The sequence below is a fragment of the Myotis lucifugus genome, unplaced genomic scaffold, assembly GCF_000147115.1.
Source record: "Myotis lucifugus unplaced genomic scaffold, Myoluc2.0 scaffold_134, whole genome shotgun sequence".
In the NCBI taxonomy this organism is placed as follows: domain Eukaryota; kingdom Metazoa; phylum Chordata; class Mammalia; order Chiroptera; family Vespertilionidae; genus Myotis; species Myotis lucifugus.
Window position 1 is genome coordinate 1,666,716 of NW_005871182.1, and position 20,808 is coordinate 1,687,523.

At 47.2% G+C, this 20,808-nt stretch overlaps 1 protein-coding gene across 1 annotated transcript in view; it reads right to left on the minus strand.

Annotated features, from left to right (window-relative positions):
• Window positions 1–1,867, minus strand: part of GALNT14 (polypeptide N-acetylgalactosaminyltransferase 14) — a 179,545-nt gene extending 177,678 nt beyond the window's left edge. The window contains exon 1 of the mRNA XM_006094343.3: window positions 1,439–1,867. Coding sequence (XP_006094405.1) covers window positions 1,439–1,567 — 129 coding nt within the window. The 5' untranslated portion in view covers window positions 1,568–1,867. The remainder of the gene's footprint in view (window positions 1–1,438) is intronic.
• Window positions 1,868–20,808: the final 18,941 nt, after the last annotated feature.

Sequence of the window (20,808 nt, forward strand, 5' to 3'; positions counted from 1 at the left end):
ACCTACTGCTCATACTTCTCAACTCAGTTCTGCCAAGTCCTCCTCCTCCAGGAAGTCCCCTGGTCCCATGACACCAAGTGCACTGAGACCATCTTGGCTCTCGGCACACTGTATGGTTGGTCCATTGATGAGCAAATCCCACCCGAGCCTGTAAGCTCTGCATCTCCATACTTATATTCTAGTCCAGTGATGGCATATGGCCAACCAACAAACAAATGCTTGTGGAACGCAACTGAGAATTGGCAAGATTCCAAAACCTAAGTGCCAGAAAACTTCCTTAAAAAGGGATCTGAGAGGCACCTGGATAGAGTAGAAAAGATCCTAAATATCCAAGGTCAGAGTTCAAATCAGTAGAGTGAACTAAGGCAAGGCAGTTAAAGACTGAACCTGTTTCCTACGCTATGAAATAAGGGTGGTACCACACAACTCATACAACTCCTGATGAGGAAGCAGCAGTACGTCACCTGGCGCATCATGAGTCCTCTGGGGAGACTCCACACTCCCCTTCCCCCTGTTGTCAGTCTCCTGCTTTGGACCTTAAATAATTCCAAAGGCTTTTCCCAGTCCCTTAAGTTCATAAATGCTGCATCCCTGGTCAGGAAACCCCCAGGCCTCCTTCTGTGGCCCACAGCCAGGTGCGTAGAAGAGGAGACAGAAATGGGAGCTCTGAATTCGAGGTAAAAGTGAGCCTGTCATAGGAAGAACCTTCTGGCTCTGCTCAGAAGAAACAACTGAGCAGGAGTTTGAAAAGCCACTTGGGTTCTCCAAGGAGTTTTTTGTTGTTGTTCTTGGTTGTTTTTTTTTTTTTAGGGGGGGGAGGGGAGGGGGGAGTGTTAACAGACTCTTTACTGGTGTTCAATTCCCAATGCAGCTGAAGGGCTCAGGACAATCATAAAACAGGGGTGGCAACAGGCCGTGGGAGGCTGCAGGGCACTCGCCAGAGAGACAACGCGCGCGCGGCGCATCCCGGGCTTCTGGCCTCCCAGTGTGGGGCCTGGCAGCCGCGGGAAGGAAGGCGGTCAGCTCAGCCGCCAGACTTCTCACGGGCGCCAGCACCGGCTGGCCCTGCCACCCGACCCAAACACCAGCGACTCTCTCGAGGAGTCCACAGACCGCCACCTTCTGGGCCACAGTTCTGCAGCGCCCCCTCTGCTCCGGGACCCCGGCGCGCTGCCCAAGTTGAGAGCTCCACTCTGCCCGCGACGCGCGCCCACCACCTACACCCACTCTCACTTTCACACACGGTGAGTCCGTAGATACCCCCGAGCTTTACAAACCCAGAAATATCCGGTAGCCGCAGCCGGCGCCCAGCTACCTGCTCACAGCACCCAGACCCCCGCCTGGGCTTCCTGGGAGCCTGCAAACCTGGCGCGCGAGCTGCGCGCCCTCCTGCAAACGGCTGCCCCGCGCCCGCCCGGCGCGCTGCCAAACCCCGTACCTTGGTGGGCTGCACTTCAGGGACCTTGGACACCTCCAACTTGTTCTTGTTTACCCAGAAGAACAGCAGTACGGTGATCCAGAGCACCCCGAAGAGCGGCAGCACCAGGCGGCGAGAGAGGCGCCGCATGTTCCCCTTCGCCTTCTCTCCGCGGAACTGCGACCCTGGGGCACCCCCTGGCGGTCAGGGTCGGCGGGGCAGGAGTCCCGAGAGCTCCTCACTCGGTGGAGCGCTAGCCCGGGAACGCGGGTGCAGGGGCGGCGGGATCCTTTAAAGCGCCCCGCCTGCAACCGAAAGGAGAGAGCAGGGATGGGGGAGCGGGGCGCCCCGAGGCACGGCAGGGGAGGGCCCAGGGGCAGCCAAGCTGGTCAAGCGCAGTAGCAGCGACGTGGTCCCCGCGCCGCCGCCGCCGCGCCCGCCGCAGCCGCCACGAGGGAAACTGACTCGAGCAGCGAGCAGCGGGGAGGGAGGAATCCGAGGCAGTGCCCGGCACCCCCAGAGGAACACGAGGGAGGAAGGGGAGGAGAGAGCGAAGGGGGAGGGTAGGCACGACAGACTGACCTACTCGGAGGGAGCCAGGGTGCGAGCAAGGGGGCTCTGCGAGGGGGCGCTACCGCCGCCCGCCGACCGAGGCGCACAGTGCTGTTCTGAGGCCGCCCGACCGCGCCGAACACAAGCGCAGCTCCGGGCCATCCTGGGGCGGGGCGGGGCGGGGCGGGATGGTGCATCCACGAGGCTGCCACCGCCAGCTCCACGCTGGTACCCACCTCTGGCGGGGCTATCCTGGGAGGACTTGCCGGCTCACTGAGGGGGTCTGCACGTGGCGCTCAACCCTAGTCCCGCCCTCCATGCACCACCACCCCCTCCATGCAACCCCCCTCCCATCCTCCCCCGGAAGCCGGCTCCAGGAGCTTGGGACCTGGAGCTTCAGGGCCTCGGGGCCATGGCCAGCCGAGTTCAGCCAACTCCCCAGGGTGTTTCTCTGCCTGCATGCAGGTGCCTGGCAACTTTTTCTGCTTAATGGAACGCTGAGTTGGTCTAAATTTAACTTGAAAGGAATCCTTTTAAAAATTAAGGCGCAATCATTTCCCTCAAGGGTTTGCCCTCCCTATAAGCATTAGAGCTCTGTGCTGGCAGATGCTCCAAGGAGGGGGTCGGAAGTTGGGCCAACCACATGGGGTTCTTGGAAAGTGACCCTGGGCAGGGGGATACTGGATGTGGAGGGTTATCTTTCAAAAGGAGGTGAGAATGATGTCCCGACTACTGTCACACCATCCTCCCTGCCTCTCCCCACGGAGCTCAACATAAGGGAAGCCCCCATGCACTGCTGAAAGTGGGGCTCCAGAATTAATTCTTCAATAAGAGGGAGCCCCCAAGAAGTGGAATCAGGGATGGAGGAATCTGCGGAAAGCCATTCTGTTTGGTACGTTGTCTTTCCATCGCAGGGCAGTCCTGCTGCACAGCCCCAAAGAGTCCCTGGCCAGGAGCAGAGGGGGGAATCAAACAGTCCAGAAAAGCAGAGCACTCTTGCCAGCCTAGCTCAAGACTTGGCTGAGCGCTCTCCGACCACCACACAGAACCCTGGGATGGCCCAGGATTCGCCTTCATTAGAACTCTATATACTGAAAGGTTGGGGTAGGATCCTCAGCCACCACTTTGTCCAGACAAAGGTGCAGGTAGACCATATCATGGTCATGGCTGGGGATGGGGGGGGGGAGTGGGGAGAAGGGCCAAGAGAACCCATCCCTACAGCATCTGAGCTGCCTGGATCTCTTCCAGGAGTCTCGCCCGGGACCTGCAGGCTTGGGCCTGCAAAGTGTTCTGCGGCAGACTCTGCAGGGGACGCCCGGGCAAGTGGCTGAGACTGAGACACTGTCAGCTCCAGGCAGGAGCTGCAGCTCCGTAGCCCATTGCTCAGCGCTTTGTGATATTGCTTCTGAGTAACAGATGGCGGGGAGTTACACAACACCACCGCCAAGCTTCCGAGATGGTGCGGCACCACACTGCCTGCCGCAGGGTGCTAGGTGCTTCACTCTGACTGTTCAGCATCTAGGGACACGGAGGCCCCGGGACGTCCATGGCAGCTCCACGCGAGACCTGCGATGCCTGGGAGAGCAGGGATTGCCTTTGACGGTGCCTGCCTCTTGAGTCACTGTTTTGTCCTCCAGTCAAGTGGAGATTGCCTGGGCCTCTGGGGGCTGTTGAGGGAATCCGGTTTTGCCAAGTGTCATTACCTGATCCAGCCAAAAGGCACGCTAGTCTGGGTTGTCAAACCAGTAACTGTTATTAGGATTGAGATCTACTTTAGATGCAACTCCAAACATCTGGAAGCCAGGTGAGCATCCACACCGAGCCCAGCACTGTAGGTCTCTCCCAGGACACAGCCTACCAGGGGTCCCCAGGCTCTGGTGGATATTTAAAACTTTAATAACCAGCTTGAGTAACGCAGAGCACAGTTGATCCCAGCGGGGGATTAACTATCATTAGCAACTAATCCAAGTTACTTTTTTTCTCATCACCGCTTAGATGGGGAGGAAAACCTCCCAGCAAGAGTTAACATGGCAGGAAATAAAAATACAGGCGCCCTCCTGGTGCCCAAAAATGAAGGGACCTCCCTGGTCTCCATGTTCTTGAGCAAGTTCCACAGTTCTCCGGCTCTCAGAGACCCTTCAGACCCACACAGGTTCTAACCTTCCTTGTCCCTGAATCAGGATTCCTTTTGCCGAGCCTGTCGCTGGCAAGTCTCATGTAAGCTGTTCTCTCCTCGCAGCCGAAGACATTAGAGAGTGAATTGGGTATGGGAGCAGATGTGAGTCATTCATGTTCGTATAAAAACTATGGAATAAAACCCATGATGGCCCCGGAACGCAGTGTAAAGCAGCATATGGAGCAAATGCGAGCTGGAGATGGGAGGGAGCTGTGAAGTCCAATGCATATGCTCTCCAGCGGCTTTTGCTGTGGGTTTTCACACTTTGCTCCTCGTTTCCTCACGCTGTCCTCCTGTCACTCTCACTCAGCTCATCTGCAGAAGATGCAGCCTTTTGTTCCCTTCGGATCAGATTCCCTACATCCCTCCTCTCTGCCCACTGTGTGGTGACTTCAGTCGCAGTGTGTGTGTGTGTGTGTGTGTGTGTGTGTGTGTGTGTGTCACTGCCAGCAAGATGCCCTCCTTGCCAACCTAATGAGATTTCACCCACAGAAGCCCAAACAGCTTTCTGTAGAGATCTTTAGGATTCTGTGCCACAGGGAAAGGTAAACGGTAGCAGGACAGACTGCACAGGCAGGCTGGCCCAGCACCACAGGCAGGCTGGCCCAGCACCACCCTGGGTGTCTGGCAGCAAAGGGAGCCAGAGTGAGGACTCGGATATGTCTGTCTTTGCCAGCCCTCGGAGTCTGCTCTGTTCAAGTTCTCCACCTGTAAATAATACATCAGCCCCCTTCCCCCCGTGTGCCTCTCCCTTTTCCTTGCCACTGTAGATTCTGTCAAAACCTCATGTCCCAGGCTCCTGCTAGGCCTTCTTATAAGGTGATGGAGTTGTTGAGGATGCACAGTAAATGAGAGTGAGCTATTACCAACCTTCTAACCTCCTCTCTCTGCCACGTTGGTGCATCTTTGTTAAAAGAATAAAGCCAGCCAGTTTTTCCTCTTATCTTTGACGCGTAGCTGGGTGGCTTTATCTAAGGGATCTGAGAGTCACCTTTCTGGATCTTTCTATATCCATCTCACTACCCTCCACCCCTCCTCCCTTTTATATCTTAGGTCCTACTGTATAATTTGCCCCTTGGAAGGGGACTCATATCTTTGCATTTCAAAAACCTGGCTCTTTCTTTCAATATTTGAAATGCCCCCAATTTTTCTTTGTTCCTCCCCCAAATGCGAAGTGTTAAACTTACTGCTGCTGCAATGATATGTCTTTGCTGGTTGTGAAGAGTGGTTTGAACATCAGTGGTGATGCCCTACCATGATCTGAACCATGCCCTCCCCCTCCACTGAAAATGTGGATTTCTAGTAGCATAAAAGGGTGACCCAATTAGCTTAACAAAAAGTAGAGGACACTTCTTTAACCTGAATGACCTAGTAGGGTCTCTGCAAGAGGGGAGCACAGCAGAAAAAATGGAGGGATCCAAAGACAGATGTCATTTGCTCCCCAGGTCCCACCTGCATCATCTGAGAGTCAAAGGCCGTCCTTAATAGGCTCAGGCTTAGAGGCATCAGTGAAAGGTAGAAAGAGACGGGAGAGCTCAACCTCTGGAAGAACAGAGCTGTGTGGATCTTCTCTAATCTGGTAGGAACTTCAACAGTGAGATGAGCCAAGCACGCTCCAGGGATGGAAACGGGACAAACCTGTCTCCCAGAACAACCTCCAGTGGCCAATGGCAGATTTTGTAACCAAGACATCAGTGGAGGTTGCGTATTGAGCAGGGTGACCACATGCCCCAGTTTGCTTGCTGGTTTATTCCTGTTTTCCTGGCATAATTAGTAATAATGCCCCCTTTGACTTTTAAAAAATGTCTCTTTTAGACAATAAATTGGATGGCCACTCCAGTGGACTGGAGCACTTCCAATGATATTGCTGAAAGGAAGATTGGTTTTCTTAGGTGACTGAAAATGTGCATCTTCGCTGTGAAAGTTCTGCTGAGTTGGGCATAGCCTACATGTTCGTGGGGCACTGTTCTGAGTAAATGATATTCAAGACATTTATTCGAAGAAGAGACCATGTGGACAGTTTGAGCTTTAAATAGGAAATAAGTGTGTTGCTCGCATCAGTCAATGGCTATCTGCTCTCATTCCCCCGACTGAAGGCATTTTACCCACCTAGCAGCTCACCCACCCCAGGAAGCAGCTATGGTCCTGGCACAGATGCCTTTTTAGAGGTCAGGGGGTTCCTGACATCAGACTCTCATGATCCCTCCAGCCACCTCTTCCTCTCACCCACATACCTACTCAGGCCTTGAAAGTCACATGAATGAGTGAAATGAGAAGGGCTCAGGGAAACAGGAGCGGAAGCCCAATGATAACAATGAAACTGGACAGTGAACCTTTATGTTGAGGACACAGTAGGAAATGGTGGGGTCCATGTAGGTCTCGCTAGGAAGCAGTTCCCACTGACCTTTGCCAGTGTAGGTTAGGTGGTACCAGAATTCTCCTACTTCTCAACAGAAGCAGCAGTCCAGGTAACTAGGAATCTCCTGGACTTTAACTATTGTTAACTAATTCAATTCCCACTGCCCACCCCAAAAAATCAGGTGGGCTAAACCAAACACATCTGCAGTCTGGCTCCAGTCTGATGCTTGCCAGTTTACAACCTGTAGTTCTGCCATAAATGTTTTAATAAGCACTGAGATTTCCTGTGTACCATCATTCTACTAACTCCAAACAGACAGACCCAGCTAAGACAAAGGAGAAGTGGTGGGTCAGACTATATTAGGTGAGAAGGAGACTTGGAGACCAACTACTTCAATGCTCCTTATTTTGTAATTGAGGAAACGAGAGTTTAGAGAAGCTACATCATCTACCTGCAGCCGGACAACAAGTCCATTTGTAAAGCTTGAGTTATAAGTCATCTACCCAGATCCCCCAATTCTCCAAGTGACATCCTTTACTAGGTTTAATAGACTAAGTGAAGCAGGGAGCTGAGACATTTAGGGGGGCTATTATGGCCAGAAGTCTCCAGGTAGTCAGCAAAGCAATGAACAAATACACTGTGAGCAGAGATTCTGGGCAATTTGCTCTGAAGAATGCAAATAAATATAAGGCCTATTTCCAGCTCTTCAAGAAAGTGTGAGCTGGCGATTAGGACGTAGGTTTGAGTGTTAAAAGATCTGGTCCCTCCTCTCTTTTGAGTTGCCACTGAGTCTCAGGTGGATGCGCTTCAGTGCACCTGAGAAATAGCTACATTGCAACAGAAAAGTCGTGTTTGTGGCCATTTGTACCTGTCTTCAGTTTCCCTCGCTAAGTGCTGTACAAATATTAATTAAACACAGATTATTTGAAAGGTGCTTTTAGCATTTGAACTCAACGGGGCTGCATCAGAGGGTGATATTAATACCATCTCCTGTTGGCAAATGCTCTTTTTTAAAAAAAAATAAAAACTCCTTCTCTTTTGCAGCTTCTCCCCATGCAGACAATTTATTTTGCCCATCCCCTGGCTACTTCACCTTTTGTGTCATCATTTTCATGAGACAAGTGAAAATAATATTTCTCTTATGCTCCAAAGAGCCAAATCCCCTTTTCTGGCTGGATCGGAAGGAGGCGGGTCTGAGTGGTAATGGAAAGAAGCCTGATGTGTCTAGTCCGAGCACAAATCCTCAGGGAGAAATAATGCATCTTTTTGAGAAAAAAAAATAGCTTATACTTATGAGGTAGGAGATTTTCAATTTATAAAGGTTGGCTGTTTTCTTCGATTGCCAGGATAACTAACTGCATTCCAGAAAGGTTAGGCTTCTCATATGTAGGACAGAGTGGCCTCTGGGATGGGGGATGTAGATTCAAAGGTGATGGGTGATAAGAGTGCTCTCCATCCCCGCGCCACTGCCCCAGAGGTTCTGAAACAATGCAGAGCAGAGGGTTAACCTCCATTACCCGGAGAGATGGCCAAGTTCCTCTCGGTGATTTCTTCCCCTATCACTGCTCTCAGGCCTGAATTCCAAATTGATTCCCTTAATAACTATTAAAGATCTTTTTAATTAAACCAGGCATCCTCTCCCTTGGCAAACTTTTCCTGATGACATCTCTGGTTAATTAAAGGTTTAAGCTGCGAAGACATATTACATACGAACAAGGGAAGCCGCTGGATGGGCTGCCAGTGAAGGACCCTGCTGGTTCCCACTGCAGAAGCCAGGGCTGCATCGGCGGGATGGGCCTCGCCTCCTTCACAGCAGCGTAAGAAGCCTCAGGAAGTGTTAACAATAAAGATGGTTGGATGAGGGGGGAGTGGTTCATTTTTCTGTTTCCTGAGCTTCAATTGCTGCTTTCGGCCTTGCCGGGTAAGTGTTCATCAAGTGGTTTTCATTAAAAGCATCATTCATTTCGATCATAAATCACTGATGCCGACAAAACATTTTTACCTTTTCATCCAAAATTCCTGAGGTAGTTGATACATTTCATAATAAGAGAACAGCGAAAAAGGCCTCTTTTCACCCATCAATAAAATGCGGCCTTCTTTTCACAAGAAGGGGAGGGGGGAATCGTACGTGTATTTGCAATAGTAAATTGCTCCGATCCATAAACCTTTTTTCTCCTTGTTCTTTCTTTTTTTTTATTTTTTCCATTAGGGCCCCTATTTCAAAATGGTAGAGCAGGGGAAGCAGCAGGATGTCATTAAAGAACAGGGCTTTTCTTCCTGCCAAGTTCAATAGCTCTTAGGTTGGGAAGCAAACCCATGGCCTTGGCTTTGTGGTCATGATGGTTGAAAGCAATGGGTCTCAAACCTAGATGTACATTAGAAGTACCTCTGACTGCCATTCAGTTAGATGCTCGTGTCTCAGCCTAACCCTGCTGAAATTCCACGGGTGATGTTTCCAGGCACCCAAGTTTGAGAACCATTGGTCTAATCCAGTTGAGTCAGCATCACTTCTAGGCCTGCCTGGAAATGAGAAAGGTGGTCTACTAGCTCAATAGTTTGGCCTTATAGACAACTCAGACAAATAGAACCTCGCCAGTATTGCTAAGGAAAAGTGGCTCCATTTCTTACAAGACATTGAAGAGATTAAAAATGTGTCTGCACTCACACATTGTCACTGGTCAGTGGCTCACAGATCTAGATCACCAGTTCTCACCCCAGCGGACAGAATCAGAATTGCCCGGAGAACTTGTTTTCCCAATCATTTTATTATAAAAAAATTTCAAGTATACAGAAAGATAGATACTATACTCAACCGCCACACATGTAATATACCTACCACCTAAATTCAAAATGTGTTAACATTTTGCCATATATGTGTGTGTGCACACACGAGCAGAGCCATTAAAAAATAAACTGTAGACATCATAATACATAACACCTCAGTAATAGCCTTCAGTGACCCAGAAATACTTAAGCACACATTCCCCAAAATGAATGACCTCCTGGACATAACCACAATACCATTATCACACCGAACTGGATTAAAAATCATTTCCTAAGATCTTATAACACTCTGCCCATAATCTAGGGGATTTAAAAAGACAAACAAAAGTTTGTCTTTAAAAAGTTTCTAGGGGATTTAAAAAGACAAACAAAAACAAAAAAGCAGAGTTTTCTGGCCAGGTTCCCAAAAATGTTTGTTCAGTTAGGCAATGATCATGCTTTGAGAAAGGCTACTGTAGATGACGACTAATTAAGAATGCTTGTCTTTCCAATAACTGCAACACAGTTCACTTTTTGTACTTGAAAATTGGCGATTTGCAAGGTACTTAACAGCTATTGTTTTATCTGATGCTGTTAGCACTGCTATTCTAAGGTAGAGAGGAGAGATGAGGCAACAGGGGCCAAGAATTATTGTGACCTGCCCAGGTCCTGTAGGAAGGTCACAGTTCCAAATCTGGTATAATGGATGGAGAACATGGGAGTGCTGGCTCTCACTCTGCATCTAGCTCTGCTATTGGACTTGAAAAGTGAAGGACTAAAATTGAGGGTCTCTAAGATCTTTTCTATGCCAATCTTTCTTTGACTCAATGCATTTCTGACTCTGCCTCCAAAAGCCTTTATTCATCGCCATGTGGTTTGGCAGCAAATTTATATGGGGGTATACTGAGTCCTAGGGAAAAACCCAATAATAGAATGTTGTTGAGAAAGAAATGAATTTGACAAACATCTACCCACTTGCTATGGCCAAGTGGGACCATGCCCCTTAAGCTCAGGAGGGTGTGAGCCAATGCTGAGAAGCTCCTTCAGGAAGTCAGATGGGACAGGGGTCGCATGAGGAAGTTCAGCTCAGATCCCCCATTCCATTTTACAAGTGACGCAGCTCCCCCATTCTTCCCAGTGTCACAAGGGCTCTGTGCTTCCTTAACCCGCCCCCTCCCCACCGCCTGGTTCACCCACATTTTCAGAACTGGTCCACGGCAGAGCTGTGGTCTGACAGGTGAGAACCAGAACTACTTAAAATTCTTTGCTCGGGGGAGACTTTAATTTTATATGTATTGTGTGAATTTTTTACAACCTGAACATACCCATGCATTGCTTGTGTAATTAAAAATAAATAATTAAAAATCTTTGACAGCTTGATCGGTTTTTCTTTTCAGACCCTCAAAGACAAAGCAATCTCCAGGGTGCAGCCAATAGCTCTGAGGTTTTCGCTGGTGTGTGTGGGGGGTGGGGGGGTGATTTGGGGGTGAGGAAGTGGTACAAACTCCCACTTACAGAAACTGAATAGAAATGGCCCAATAATGCCAACACAACAACAATAATAATGTTTAAGCACTTCTGTACAGACCACACACACATTAAGGGGCAATATGGAAACTAGGCTAGATAACCATAGTGGAACCTGGACCAGTGAAGAAAGGCGAGAGAGAAAGATGTGGAGTAAAGAACCGATTTCTCTAATTCTTTCTTCCTCTTTCAGAATATCCTGTCTTCTTCCTCCCAGTTCTGCCAGACCCGACCAGTTGGGAGGCAGGCCCGCATAGTGTCAGTCACTGCATCCCCTACCAGAGGCCCTGAGCATCTTTCTTCTTCAAAAGTCCTCATTAGGAAGTTAATCAGCACCAGCAGCCTGTCCCTGTCCTTTCGAGAAGGAACCCATCCATGGTCAGGGGACCAGCGTGAGGTCAGACAGCCCAGCAGTCTCACGGAAGGAGCTAAAATCTAGAGCTTCCTGTCCTGAAGGAGTCACGCCCCACCCCAGGCACAAGCCCTCCTCATGGAGAAGTGGATCAGAAGTGGCCTTCCAGTTCAGCTGGCCGGTGCCCTGGTTTCCTCTAGCCTGCCCTCAGAGGGTCTCTGGGGTTAGTAGCACACACTCCGCTCCTGGAATCAGCTGAGGTGATCATTATCCCACAAAAAGATGAAACTGGAAAGGACTAAAAGGCATTCGGAACAATGAAGGCAAAAAGGGCAGCCAGTCTACACAGGGTGTGAAGTGAGTGTAGCTGATATGGAGTCAGTTTAGTTTACTGGTGAGTCTCCTGGGTGCAAGAGTCAGAGACCTGTGTTCTAATCCCAGCTCTGCCATCAGTTGCTGACTTTTGCCAAGCTGCTGAGTCCTTCTGTCCTCCAGTGTCCCCAGGTTGGAGTTGGTCAGACAGACGTCAGGTGCTATTCTAGAATTTTCTGCTTCTTACTTGTGTAACTTACATGTTATCTAGCCTCTCTGAGCCTCAGTGCCATCACCTGAAAACAAATGGCATTAAGAATATGGTCTTGCAGAAAACTTGTCAAAATTCAGAGACAATGGATTCAAAGCCATCTGATACAAAAAGTGATCAATATATAGGGTGTTCCCCCCAAAATGTCTACATACTTTGAATGACTATACAGTTTATTTTAAAAATTTAAAAGAACCTAGACAAATGAAAAAATTTTTTTTGATCAATGCCTGTTTTCAAACTGATGACCGTTCTGGTCCAGGCATTGTTGATAACGCAAAGCAATGGAATCACAAGCATCAAGAATCATTTTGTCCAGTATTTGTGGGCCCTCAATTCATCAAGTGTTGCTGGTTTTGTACCATAAACTTTATCTTTTGTGTATCCCCATGAAAAAGTCTAGTGGATAAATTTTCTTTATTCAAAGTTTAGTCTGGCTTCACCCATTATTTCAAATCAGTTAAACCTGAAAAGGAGTGAGAATTAAGTGAGTTATTAGCTGTTAAAGTGTGTATAGATTTGGTGTCCCCCAAAAATGTATACACACTTTGAATATTTACAAAGACAATGTTTGCACTTCTATTGTGTTTTCAAACTTCCAGTAGCTTTTTAGGATGATTCGCCTTTGTTCAAAGCTTAGTCTGGCTGAAAAGAAACATCAGTGGAGCTATCAGCTGTTAATGTGTGCATACATGTTTTGGGGACACCTTGTATTAGTCATCCATCACTGATGCTCATGACCAGGTGATGATGGTTAAGCTCTCACCTTGAGGGCAAGGAGCATATCTTTAGCTCCTTTGTATCCCCACCACTTACTGGCATAAATGAATGTATTGAAAATACTGAACACTGTGCTCGTTCAATGAATATTTTAAAGTGAGCATCTCCTTCCGCTTGATTGGCAGCCCTACAAAAGAGAATACGAAGTGATGGGCTCTGGAAATAGAGCACCAACTCAACCCTTCAATGGATACGTATGTCATGTTGGCAACTCTGGTGGGCATGTGACTTTTGTTTGGTTGCCTACATCTGAACCACTTTCTATCTTTGGGGGATTTCCCCCTTAATGAGGAACTAAAATAGCCTCTCCCAGAGGAGCTGAAAATGCTAGCTACTTCCTTTCCCAGCCTCCCTTGCAGCTAGAGCCCAGATTTATGTTTTCCCAATCAGATCCCTGTGCCAGATTTTACCTGGAAGCTGATGGGACAAGAGAGGACCAAGAGCAGTGGGAGTAATGGCAGGTGAAAGGTTGAATTTCTGGTCCAAAAGCAACATGGTGCTGGCATCAATAGCAGAGGCAGCCTAGCTGAGTCCCTGCACAGAGAAGGCAGTGCTGCAATACTGGCCTCTTTTCTCTGTAAGAGACCAGGTCTGCGGTGTAAGGTTAGGCATTACCTCTGCAAGCTTAGCCCTGGTTTGCTGTGAGCTTCCCAAACCCCTTTAATATTCTATTTTGGCTTTCTCAGCCAAAGTCATCTTCTGTAGCTTGCCACCCAGACTTTGATCCAGCAAGATACTTAAAGTCTCTGCAGGTCAGTTTCCTCATCTTTAGAATGAGGTTAATTCTTCAGGAGTAAAAGGAGAAAATATATGTCAGGTGTCTGGCATCAGAGTCCTCAATAAGTATTCTTTCCCTCAAACATAAGCCTAGCAGCAGTCATGGCCCCAAGTTACTGTGTTACTTAGATTCTTTTTTGACGTTTGAGTATTTATGTGCCTCGAATCCACACAATTCTGAAGAGATCCCACAGTATTGGCTGATTCTTCAGCTAGAGCAAGATCAGAAGGCCAGGGGTAAACCATACCCCAGGTCTACATGCAGAATCCTCAGAGCCATCAAGCGTGAGCTGTATGAGCGGAGTCCAGTATGGGGACCAGCTCTGGGCCACATTTCCAAGAAATCATGACTCATATCTCGAAATTTCCCCAAGTCCTCCAAGTGAAATAGAATAATTATTGTATGAATAAATACTCTTTTAATGCTTTCAAAAATATAATTTCTACCTTTTCAAAATTTGCTAAAACTGGAGTAAGAAACAGCTGCAGAATTGTTACCTCTTGACTGACATCTGCTTTGCTCAGACTGGTGGGGTTTGGCCCCTTTGTTAAGACCCCTGCACTTCAAGGATATTGCCATTAGGTGGTGATAAAGAGCCACAGGTTCTGCCTATGAGGTCTTGAAAGAAATTCTAGACAGCTTATATACTAACTGCTTTAGACCCACCTTGTGGATTTGTAGATGACTTCAATATCTGTTAAGCACAAGAAAGGGAAAACCATTCAAACTGGCTTAAGCAAAGAGGGGTAATTCATTGGAAGGATAGCAGGTATCTCACAGAACCCAAGGACAGTAAGGACAGCCAGATCTCAAACAAACAAACAAATAAACAAACAAACCCCTCCCTCCATTTCCCTGGGGCCATATGAAGCCTTGTGTCTAAGATCTCTCAACCACATGCCTCTGTCTTTCCCCCCTGGATAGCCACATGGGACTGTGCCCTTGTTTCCCCTCGCCTGCCCTCCTAGCCTAAAATAGCTGCCTCTCAATCTCTATGGCCTTAGTGTCTTTCTTTTCCTTTATAGTCCTTAGCGCTGCCTGCGCATAGAGTATATGTTTATTTTCTGTCTCTCCTCGCCCCTTTGAGGAAAGGGACTCTGTTTAAATCACTGTTGCTTCGTCTGTGCCCAGAAGAGGACATGATGCATAGGAGGTGCTCCATGAATGGTTTTGAATGAGTGAAGAATGAATGAATTCTCCTTCTTGCTCTGGTCTTGTTCTCTGCTTCTGAGAGCTCATGGAAGAAAATGGCTGCCTAAAACCAGGTCTCTGTGACACCCCCTCCTCTAGCCCCATTCAAACTCCTAGTTATTGACTAATTTAGTTTATTAGTGAAATTTTTGAAGAGAGAACATATTCTGATTGACTCGGTCCAGCCTACAGGCGAGTTCCTTCAGAGTCCCTCATGTGTCCAAAAACCTTTGGTTGCAGATTGGGTCCCAAAGTACAGAAAGGTAGCCAGGACTGTGGGAAGAAAGCACGTGCACCCCTAAGCCAAACACAATTATGTGCTCAGTGTTTGTTTTGTTTAATTTCATGTGTGTATATGTGAAATCAAAAAACATCAAGTTCCCAGTGGGGAACTTGGACAATCACTGATTTTTTTTTAAAAAAATTATTGCATACATGCACACACAATTAATTAAATAAAAAATACATAAAACATATATGTCTGTGTCTTCCTTTATGAATTCCCTACTGTTCTGTAAAGGCCCTTCTAAGTGAAACTTCTCAGGAACCCTGATCAGAAGGCGAGCCTTCACACGGAACCGAACCCTAACTCAGCAGTTCAGCATCTCCCTTGATAGATCCTTCAAGCTGTGGTTTTCTCCTTTCCTAAGAAAACCTTCATTTAATTTTCTGCTGATCTTGCACTTGGTTATGAACTGAACTATTGTCATTGATGTCAATCCCTCCGTTCCTTCCCCCCCCCCACCCCCCTGCCACACACACACCAGTTCTCTCAGTGTATTTTCCCAGTTATCTTTAAAATGGGACCTGACCTCTACTCTGCTGTGTTTTTATTTTTACCTGACCTTCCCAAACAACAAAATCATCCCAACCAGTTTCCTCCGCTCTGTAGCTGGAGTTGGGTGCAACCACTGCAGTATTTATTAATTAACAGACTCTTGGTACAGTTGCCCTGGCAATGCTCACCAAAGCATCGGAACCTTCCAGCAGAACAGCACATACGGCAGTCAATTAACTGTTTTCCTCACACATGTAAGCCAAGGGCACAGAGCACCTGGTGCAGACAGAGGCACCCAGGGGGGATGCTCAGTAAACACTTGCTGACTAGCTGACAACACCTAGGCAATGAGGAGGATGCTTAGTCTGCTGACTTGAACATCTGAAGGCATTTAGAGCTGGTGGCAGAGACACCGTCCCAGGGGAGTAGCAGCCAGTGTGATTTAAAGAGCATCAGCACGGTGCTAACACCTTAGAAATGATCTAGAAGAGCAGGGAAGGGACTACACGCCTTTTACGGGGACAGGCTACTATGGGAAGAGGGAAACGCTAGACCAGTTCTTTGTCTGCCTGTCATTTCCATTATCATCTCCCAAAGCAACACAGCGGACTCCATTCCAGACCTCAGTCTCAGGGGGTCCACCGTAGCCGGCCATTAGCCCAACCCAAGCGAGGTCAGATGAGCGCTGAGGAACATCTCCCTCACTCAAGTGTAACAGAGAATGCCAATTGTATAAACACAAGAACTAGCTTTTGGCTTCCAGACAAGCATGATATTTCCAGCTTGTTTCTGCTGAGGCTGTGTTCATGGCTCCCGTCTTTGGGAAAGCTGAATCCTACCAGGCACATCTCAAATTCAGATAGAAACCATTTGTTCCATTCTATACTCAATCACTGATGGCTTCCCACATTTCTCTTGAATATAAAGAATGGAGAGAGACCCACTTAAGCTAGTGCTTAGACGAGGGTTTATTGATAAAATAGAGAACTCACAGTCACCTGTGCATCCGGGCCTCTTAGAAAGAGGATCTAAGTGATTGGAAGGTGCAGGGACCAAGCAGCTATTCTCTGTGATGCTCTCTGACACAAAACGTCTCGCATCTCTGTCTTCCCCTCTCTGCACACTTGCCTCCTCACTCATGGCTTCTGCTCCTGTATTTTCAGTTTTGGCTTGCACTGGAGTGACTCTGGCCTCATCTCTATGCGCTTTGGGCTCAGTTCTGACAAATAACTCAGTCCCTTTCTATTCTACTTCCAAATTTCAAGAGAGGGGTCTAATTGACTCAGCTCTGCTCAGAAAACCGCTCTAGAAAAACAATTGTATGAGAAGTTAATGGGGGGAGCAGGTTGCATGCTACTGTCATGGCTGCCTTTGCCAAGCTGGGCTGGGAGCAATTGCCTGAGAGGGAAATTTTGGGTGGGGGCAGGAACCCCAAGCTATGTGGCTGCAGCTTCCATGATCAAAATCTCCTGAGTCTTTTTATTTCCCATAGTTTCTGTGCCCTGTTACCCTTCATTCCACACATCTTGTTCTTCTACATTTTTTTTTCATGTTTTATAAGCAACCTTTTCCTGACCATGGCCTTTACTTTCCCATCACCTACCCTTAGCTATATCTACTCTTGAATGATATTCCTAGGTTCAATTTTGGATGGAGGGTATTTGATGGTATATGATCTCAATCCAGAGATTCCACATCTTCCATCCCCACTCTCATCCAACCACACTCCACTTATCTAATCACAGCAGTCACCTCCATGCTCAACGGAAAGCATTTATCTCCAAAACTCACATTGTCACAGTACTCTTCAGTTGTCTGTTGAACCAAAGTCTATTCTATAACTCATTTAGTCAGCAAAATCTGCTGTCTTAGAGAATTTGATGTAGTCATCTCATGATCAATCAGCATGGTCCTTCAGTTCAAGTTAAGCCAGAAGCAAGTTTTCACAAATTTTTCAATTTTGACTTATTTTCTAGAGGCCAAATGCTTCATTCTGATTCCTAGGACTTAATGAAACCAGGTGCTTTCTGGGTGAGTTCAAAACAACAGTCCCCATTGGAGGTAAAAATCTGCATATTCCTCATTCATGCATTTACTTCTTTTATTCACCAAATGTATACTGGTATTGCCAAGTCTTACCCTCTAAGACCAAGGAGACACAAGTAAACAAAACAGACAAGTCTGTTTTTGCTCTCGTGGAGACAAACATTAATAAATTATCTGATATGTAATTAAGATGAGGACAATGAGAGAAAGGAACACAGTTTGAGACTATCAGATAACAGAGGAAATTTATTTAGACTGAGGGCTCAACTGGAGGTTTTCTTAAAGAAGGGAGAATTGTACTCCATGTTGAAAGCAAAGTTACCTAGACCAATGGGCAAAGATGAAAAGAGAACTCCTGGCAGAGGGGTCTGCATGTGCAAAGGCCCAGTGGCCAGAGGCAGCATGTTGCATTTCAGGAGCTGCAAGAAGATCAAGTGAGAGAAAAATAATACAAGAGGAGATGGGAGAGGCAGGGAGACAGCCAGCCCCATAGAGCTTTGGAGGTCATGTTCAAAACTTTGGGTTTTATCCCAATAGCACAGAGAAGCAGAGCAAGAAACTGATTCTAAATGACAGGGTTAGTGAATAAGGGCTGCAGAGGGATGATTTATTGCACCCTTGTGTTCAAAGGTCTCCTTCAGCTACAAAAATGAGAGCAATTTGGAAAGGTCCAGAATGGGTGGACAGACCAAAGAAGAAGCTAACAAAGTAAATACAAGCAAGATGATGGGTCTGGGACTGGGCCAACATGTCAGATGAGAGAAGGGGGTGAATTTGAGAGATAGGGGGGGAAACCATTAAGAGCATGCACTCTGCTGAGAGAGCTAATGCTCAGACATAAAAAACCATGGAGTTCACCTGGTTTCAATGACATAGAAAAATGCTTGATGAGGAGGATAGTGTTGGCTCTCACTGGGAAAGGTGTCATATGGTTCTGAACTGGATCTATTGAAGGATGGTTAGATTTGGACATGCTAAAATGGGGGAGACTGGGGACTCCAGACAACCCCTAGGAATATGTCTCAAGGTTCAGGTGATGGTTTTTTGCACTGGTGTACTCTATACACAGTCTTCTAATTGTCCAGTGAGGAGTAAAACTTGAAAAAATTAGCCAGGTAATATTGAAAGTGCACAAAGGCAATCATTTAACATTGGCCAATGTGCAGTGGGTGTCTCCTCTGTGACAGGCATTGTGATTACACACAAGTTGACACCACTCAGGTTCTGCCCTTAAGATGCCACACCAAGCTCACCATCTTCACAGCCCGTGGAGCAGTCTCTAAAATCAGAGTCTGAAGGCCGTCTGCATCAATGTCACCTGGGCAGCTGGCTTGAAGTGCAGATTCCCAGGCTTCCTCCAAGACTAACCAAGTCTGACACTCTATACTGAGACCCCAGAATCCTTCTTTAAGCAGACTCACCAGCGGGTGTGTAGGCATCTCTAGCGTAAAAATGAAGTGAGGCGGCAGAGGGTGGAAGGAGCATTTTTTGAGTGACTGTGTTCCATATGTGACAAGCATTTTACACATTAATTCATTTTAATCCTCTCAAGGACACTACCATGTTTACATTATTATCTCCATTTGACAGATAAGGAAACTGAGATACAGAGAGGTTAAGGGATTTATCCAATGATGCCACTCACCTTATAAAATGGAGGCTCCAAAGGTGACATCATCTCTTTCACAAAACAAAATTTTTAAGTTCAGTCTAACAGTCAAAAAATGGAGGCAGGCCCAGTGGGAATGGCTTAGTGGTTGTGGGTTCGACCTATGAACCAGGTAATCACGGTTCAATTCCCCATCAGGGCACATGCATGAGTTTCGGGCTCAATCCCCAGTGGGGGACATGCAGGAGGCAGCCAATCAATGATTCTCTCTCATCATTGATGTTTCTCTCTCTCTCTCTCTCTCTCTCTCTCTCTCTCTCTCTCTCTCTCTCCCCCCCTCTCTCCCTCTCTCTTCCTCCTCCTCCTCCTCCCTCCTCCTCCTCCTCCTCCTCTCTGAAATCAATAAAAAAATTTTTTTTAAATTAAAAATTGAAGCAGACCACCACCTTTTAGCTCACCAACAGAATGACACGTTTTTTTATGGAAACACCCATGAAGTTCTATTGTGATTTTCCCAACAGAAACAAGCAGATGGAGTTCCTGTGGGATCTCTAGGACAGGGGAGCAGTCAGGGAAAGATGGAATAGAAGGAAGCGGGGGGACCAGGAAAGAAGAAAATCCACTTGTAGTTTGGTCAACTGAGCTGGTTGGGACTGAAAATCACCAAAGAGCTACCTGGGACATTCCCAGGCTGTCACTCGCCAAGTCTTGATTTGCAGATAAAACTGCCTCCTTAGCACTAAGACTCAATGGCAATTCAGTGGGCCAGAAGTACAGACCCTGCAAAGCCACTTCTCACAGGGAGAAACAGCCAGCCAAGACATCAACACTGTGTCTTCCTTCCCCCTCCACTGCCATTTCACCATAACCTCCTGGTCAGGCACACCCTGCTTCTTCCTGGATTGCAGACCATACCCAGCTAAGCAGACACAAAGCCAGAGAATCGAATCTGCAAGTAAGCCAGGGGGAGTTAATGAGGAGAGCGTTGCCAGGTAGGATGAGCAGGCACTGAGACCACAGCAGATGAGAGCGAGGTTTAATTCCATCGTGCAGGGCAAGATTGGCAAGCACGGCCCAACTGGAGCAGATTATTGCAGCAGAGGTGAAATATTTCATAGGATATTTTCAGAGGGAGATGCATGCAGAGGAAATGGTTCCAAATATTTTTTTTAATATCTTTGCCATAGCAAGCTAGGTAAGGAGCATGTGGGTAATTGATGCATATGCATAAGAGCATAATTAAGAACTATAAGACCTGGAAGATTTTCAAGCTCTATGGCAATTATAACCCATAAAAAATACCCTTCCTTGGGAGGCAGGGCTATTATTCAAGCATCTCTCCTCATTATGGTAGCTGGAAGTTACAAAGCACCGCACAGAAATGGAATAAGCAAGGGGTGAGCTGTCATAAACTAATGATTCCTGGCCTTGTGTTTTTCCAAGAGTCTTCCCACACATGATCTTATTTGAGCCCTACAAGTATTCGTTTCCTATTGCTGCTGTAACAAATTACTACAAATTTAGAGGCTTAAGATAGCACAATGTTTTCTCTTACAGTTCTGGAAGTCAGAAGTCCAGTATGAGTCTTGGAGGACTAAGTCAAGCCGTCAGCAAGGGTGGTTCCTTCTGAAGGCTCCAGGGGAGAATCTGTTTCTTGTCTCTTCTAACTTGCAGCCCCTGGCCTGTAGCCCCTTCCTTCATCTTCAAGGCCAGTCACATAACATCTTCAAGTCACTCTCTACTTCTGTTATCACATTGCCTCCTGTCCCTTTGATCTCTTTCCTTCCTCTTATAAGGACACCTGTGATTACATCTGGCCCATCTGGATAATCCAGGATAATTTTCCCATCTCAAGATACTCAATTCAATCATATCTGCAAAGTCCCTTTTGCCATTT